The 5,842-nt window shown below is 35.7% G+C and overlaps 1 protein-coding gene across 1 annotated transcript; it reads left to right on the forward strand.

The window, feature by feature from the left end:
• The first annotated feature begins 2,526 nt into the window (after nucleotides 1–2,526).
• Nucleotides 2,527–4,034, forward strand: LOC21399943 (E3 ubiquitin-protein ligase PUB22). The gene has a single exon (XM_010108687.2). The coding sequence runs from the start codon at nucleotides 2,616–2,618 to the stop codon at nucleotides 3,873–3,875; it is 1,260 nt and encodes a 419-aa protein (XP_010106989.1). The 5' UTR covers nucleotides 2,527–2,615; the 3' UTR covers nucleotides 3,876–4,034.
• Nucleotides 4,035–5,842: the final 1,808 nt, after the last annotated feature.

The following is a 5,842-nucleotide window of genomic DNA, read 5'->3' on the forward strand; positions in this document are numbered from 1 at the left end:
TTATATTTTGGACTTTTTTATTCGGGTTATTTATTGTCTTCATCGTTTTTATTTATTTATTTATATGGATCTATAATTCTTTTCTTCTTTTTTTGGGCATAGGACGGTTTGGCGGTGAATAGGGCGTGGTGCCCTGTAGTCACCAGCTCTTTTCTTCTCCATCTACTTTCCTTGCGTAATTAATTCATGAACTACAATTTTGAACCATGCTTCAAATATTTATTGTTATGGTTTAAATATAAAATTGTTGTTAGAATAACATTCTCTATGATTCTTTGTTTGTGAAGTAATGTATATGACACAACTAATTTCTGATTACATTATAATCGTTTCCATATGGATATATATGAAACATATTAGTTGATGAATTAAAGAAAATACTCTATGATACCTACCTAGGAGATTGACTTGGAGCAAAATTAGATCATGGTGATCATTCCCAGTAAAAGATCCCTACAAAATAACATGTAGAAGTGAAGAACATAACGTTGATGTTGGAGAGATGTAATATAATTTTTAAATGACAACTTTTTTAATTTTTGTAGAGGGTGAAATTCTACAATTAAATTTATATGAGACCAATAATTAAATTTAGATAATTAAGATATATTAGTGTTGTGATCGCAGTAAAATAAATCAATAGAAAATAAATAGAGGCAGGAACACATCAAATTTTATAGAGATTCACTTATTAATTAGAGTTGTGTTCTCTATATGGTTTTCGGATCTTCCTCTATAATTTTTGAACAAAATTACAATGGTTCTTCAAGCAAAAAGGGAAAAGTATGAAATGTGGCCGTGTTTGGAATTTATTCCATTTTTATTTTTCAAATTTTTCGAGAAAGAAAAAATGAAAATATTTTCAAAACGGCGTTTGGCGCAATAAAGACAAAAAATGGAAATGAAAACGATTTTTTGATTTAGTGTAAAATAAGAGAGAAATGAAAAACGACTTTTAGTCATTTTTCATTTTTTATTTTCATTTTCTCCTCTCTCGAGCATAGAGAGAGAAATAGAGACATTAATGGGTCCTTTTTACACTGAAAATAATCTCTTAATAAAACTATCAAACACATTTTTAAAAATAATTTCTGTCTAAGATTAAAAACGTTTTCATTTTTATTTTCATATAAAAAATAAAATCATTTTAGAACGAGTTTCAAACGCGCCTGTGTATTTTCATTTAGGGAAGCATGCAAGGATGTGAGAGCACGTGTTAGAATGCGTGAACCCTTGTCTTCGGCGTGTATGGTCTCTTTTTTTAAGCTCTTGATGACAGAAAATCTAGTTTTGAGCAGATTCCGTTTGTCTTTTTATAGCAGATCCTTTAGGTAAACTTTCCATGTAAAGAAGATGCTTAGTGAGCAATCAAATTTAATATTTGACTCTCTTTTGTTATTCTAGGTGTAATCCCTTGAGAATATGCTGGGAATATTCAAGTGAAGGGAAATATTTTGTGTAAATCTTGGATGTTAGGCTTGTATGGTCGTCTGACGACTCGTTTGATGAGCCGTTAATTTAGTCGTTATAATATTCTGTGATTCGTGAGCTGTCGACAGTTCGTGGTTCGTTTTGGCTGCTGATGATTTCGTGATTATCCTTCATTCTCTAACACGTGTGTTGACACGTGTATCGTGAAAAAATAAAAAACGAAATTTAATCTTAACAATTTTATACCTCTTATATGTTATTATTATATTTAATAATGTTATATTACGTTTTTTACTTTTTTATATATATCCAACTTCTGTGAGAATATCTCTAACAATTTAAGGATAAACCAAGTGACAACATACATGAATTCCACCCACTTCCCATATGCCTTAAAGCCTAAGAGATATATTCAGAGGAAAAAAAAATAGAAAATAAGACATAAAAATAAAAGACTAAGAGATATATTGACCGAAGTACGTAGTTATATTTGGTCAAAAGTAGTGTGTGGCAATTGGCAAAAGAGACAACCAAATTCAAGTAAACCATGGAGTGAAGGTTATCACAGCAGCCAAGTTTGTGTTGGTTTGCGGAGCGCACCACCCATTTAATTTTGTCTTGTCGGCCCCAAAAATAAAATAATAATAATAAAAAGTCCAAAGTTTTTCATTTTCCTCAAAACAACACGAGTTAGAGAGAGAAACAAAATTCACAACAAAAGGATGCGTTGAGAGAGAAAGTCAAACGTTAGGCTTTTCTCTTTTGGCAATGAGTTATTATAACATATCATGCCATGCATTTGCATGTGCCTATTTACTTGGTAAAGTATGTCATTTTTGAGCCCTTCAAATAATAATAATTATTATATTAATAATAGGTTTAGAAAAGTCAAACCTTCTTTCTATTTCTTTTTTTTTTTTTTTTTTTTTTGCTTCTCTCTCTCTCTCAACGCTCTTCAATCTTTTCCGTGTTTTGACTTTCTCGTTTTGAAAATCTCACTCCTTCTCTTCTTCTTCCCTTCCCCTTCTTGCACACATATAAAATGCCCTATCTTCTCTCTTTCAAAAAAAATTTCCCTCAACATCTTCAAACCAACTTTCTTACACATCTTCTGAGTTTTCTCGCCATCCAAACACTCTTTTTCGGAGTTTAATTTCTATAATCAGAGGTTCTAATACAAAGACATGGACACAGAAATCGATGTTCCTCCGTTCTTTCTCTGCCCTATTTCTCTGGAAATCATGAAGGATCCGGTGACGGTCTTGACGGGGATTACCTACGACAGGGAAAGCATCGAGAAATGGCTGTTTTCCGGGAAAAACGACACTTGTCCGGTAACCAAACAGGTCCTTTCCGATTCCGATTTGACTCCGAACCATACGCTTCGCCGGTTGATCCAGGCCTGGTGCACGATGAACGCTGCTCTCGGAATCGAGAGAATCCCCACTCCAAAGCCGCCGATCAGCAAATCTCAGATCGCGAAGCTTCTCAGCGACGCCAAATCCCCTCAATCGCAGATCAAATGCCTCCGGCGGCTCCGATCTATCGCCGCCGAGAGCGAGACCAACAAGCGGTGCCTGGAATCCGCCGGCGCCGTCGAGTTTCTCGTCTCTTTGATCGCGAACGACAACAACGAAAACGCCGTTTCGTCGCCGTTGTCGTCCTCCGAAAACGACGAGTCGTTTGATTTCGCGAGATCTGCGAGCGACGAGGCCTTAACGATCTTGCACAATCTCCATCTCTCGGAAACTGTGCTAAAAAAACTAATCGACAGAAATGGTGAATTCGTCGACTCCTTGACGAGAGTAATGAGACAAGGAAGCTACGATTCAAGAGCTTATTCAATAATGCTGTTGAAATCGATGTTTGATGTCGCTGATCCGATGAGGATGATCAGCTTGAGAACGGAATTTTACGCCGAATTGGTCCAAATTCTACGCGACCAGATCTCGCCGCAGGCGTCGAAAGCCGCGCTGCAGCTCCTAGTCCAGCTCTGCCCGTGGGGGCGGAACCGGATCAAGGCGGTGGAAGCTGGCGCGGTGGCGGTACTTATCGAGCTCCTATTGGATTCCGTCGAGAGGCGGCCTTGTGAGATGATCCTAACGGGGCTAGACCTAATGTGCGGGTGCGCGGAGGGGCGGGCGGAGCTGATAAGGCACGCGGCGGGGCTCGCCGTGGTGTCAAAGCGGGTGCTGAGGGTGTCTCACATAGGGAGCGAGAAGGCGATGCGGATACTATTCTCGGTCGCGAGATTCTCCGCGACGCCGGCGGTGCTGGCGGAGATGCTGCAGCTCGGGGTGGTGGCGAAGCTGTGCCTGGTGCTGCAGGTGGACTGCGGGGGGAAGACTAAAGAGAAGGCGAGGGAGATTTTGAGGCTGCATGCAAGGACTTGGAGGAACTCCCCTTGTGTGCCCATGCGCTTGTTGGCTTCCTATCCAAATTGAGAAACAAAATTGATGGACATTGATCATGTGCTAATTTCCTTAGTTTCTTTGCCTTTTTTGGGGATGATTACTGTACATATTTGATTGGGTTGGATTTTGGTATACTTGGAAATTAATCAACAGAAGCAAATCGAAAATTAATTTGTTTTCTTTCTTTTCCCTTCTGGGAGATAATTTGATAGTTAATTACATGAAATATGATTCACTCCTATCTGTAATTGTCTTGCATATTTTTTTTTTTGTAACTGTTTTATTTTTTTGTTGTTAGGGCATGTTTTTAAGAAAAGTGTATTGTTATTCTTAGGTATTATACACATTGCAGATCGCATTGAATCCGATAAGTTTTAAACATCTCGAATCATTATATCTGAGGCTGTTTAGCATGCAATCATTTCCTTTATATCCAATTGCTATATATATATTTTTTTTAATTCCTTAATGCTTTTATTTTTTTTTAATTTTTTTTCATTTGCAGCATATATATATATATATATTTTTTTTTTAATTCCTTAATGCTTTTATTTTTTTTTAATTTTTTTTCATTTGCAGCATATATATATATATATCTTTTTATTTTTTACACAAAACAAATATGTTCTAATATGCCGCTCATGGTTTGTAAGGTATATACAGAAAACAAATTTTCCTCTTTCTGGTCCGTTATCTCTTTTGGGGAATTCGCAATGAGTACATGAAATAATTCTCTCGTGCCATTTTGATCTGGCTAGCTACGTAAACTTTCTCATTACTTTAATGTTCTAAATGCTTCTATTCTTTTACTTTTAATTTGATTCCTCGGATGCGATTGGAAGAATTATGCCCTTTTTCTTGTCACTTGGCAGTGGCCCCCAAAGGAGAAATTTTCAAGTACTATTTTTCCAACCCCTATTATAAATGGGGTCATATTATTGTTGGCATCGATCTCTCTCGGAAGAGACATGATTTCTTTGGTGATCCATTAATATAGTGTTTCATGCAAATTAATGATCGACTACATGGTCCAACTTAAGCAACAATTATTCCATATCACCAAAACACCTTTTAGACTTTCTCTAATGCCGGCCTCCTGCGCCATCGATCTTTCATAATTTCTAGAAAGAGAAGAAAAATCATCACCCATATCCACGTACGCAAGTGATAATACATGTGTATATAGCCATAATCTTTTAAGTCCGATGGCCGGATGATACGACATGTGAAACTTTTTTTATATGAATTTTTAAGTGTAATATGGTAATATACTGAACCAAGTTACATGTAATATGAAATTAAAATTGCATTTTATCGAGTGTTATATAAACACACAAACGATATTACACGGACCAATAAATATTTACTGAACTAATACAACCACCGGACTGAATACATTTTCGTATATGTATATGTACTTCTTGTACTTCATCCATTTATACTCTCTTTACCAAACACTTGAACGATTCGTTGTAATATCTATTCATGTATAAGTTAGTTGATTATATATATGGTAGTAAACAATACTAGTATTTCAATTCATTTTCGTGTGATGAGAATTAAATAGTTAAGTGCATATCAAGTATTCAACTTAAGCTTGCACGGAAGTCAACCAAATAGAAATAGTCTAGTTATTCATTAGATTTGAAGGTCATTAGGAAAATTTTAGTATTAATTGTTTGGACTTGGTTAAAAAAGAAAAAAAAAAAAAAAGAAGGTGATCTCTTCCTTATACACAACCTTATAAGAAATGATCTCAATATTTATATATATATATTTTTTTTTTTTTTTGTAACTCGAAAACTAATTATCATACATTTTTATATTGTCGAGCTGAACAATTAAACTCGTCATAAATCTCAACATACAAACTCTTTTGTATACACAGAAATCTTTTTGAACCCACTTTATGAGTCTAAGTTAGAAACTGGCTCTCCAACAAATTTTACAATCTTTAAAAGGTAAAAAACTATGACTTTCATCGTGTAGTTGCCTGG

The sequence above is a fragment of the Morus notabilis genome, unplaced genomic scaffold, assembly GCF_000414095.1.
Source record: "Morus notabilis unplaced genomic scaffold, ASM41409v2 Scaffold758, whole genome shotgun sequence".
In the NCBI taxonomy this organism is placed as follows: domain Eukaryota; kingdom Viridiplantae; phylum Streptophyta; class Magnoliopsida; order Rosales; family Moraceae; genus Morus; species Morus notabilis.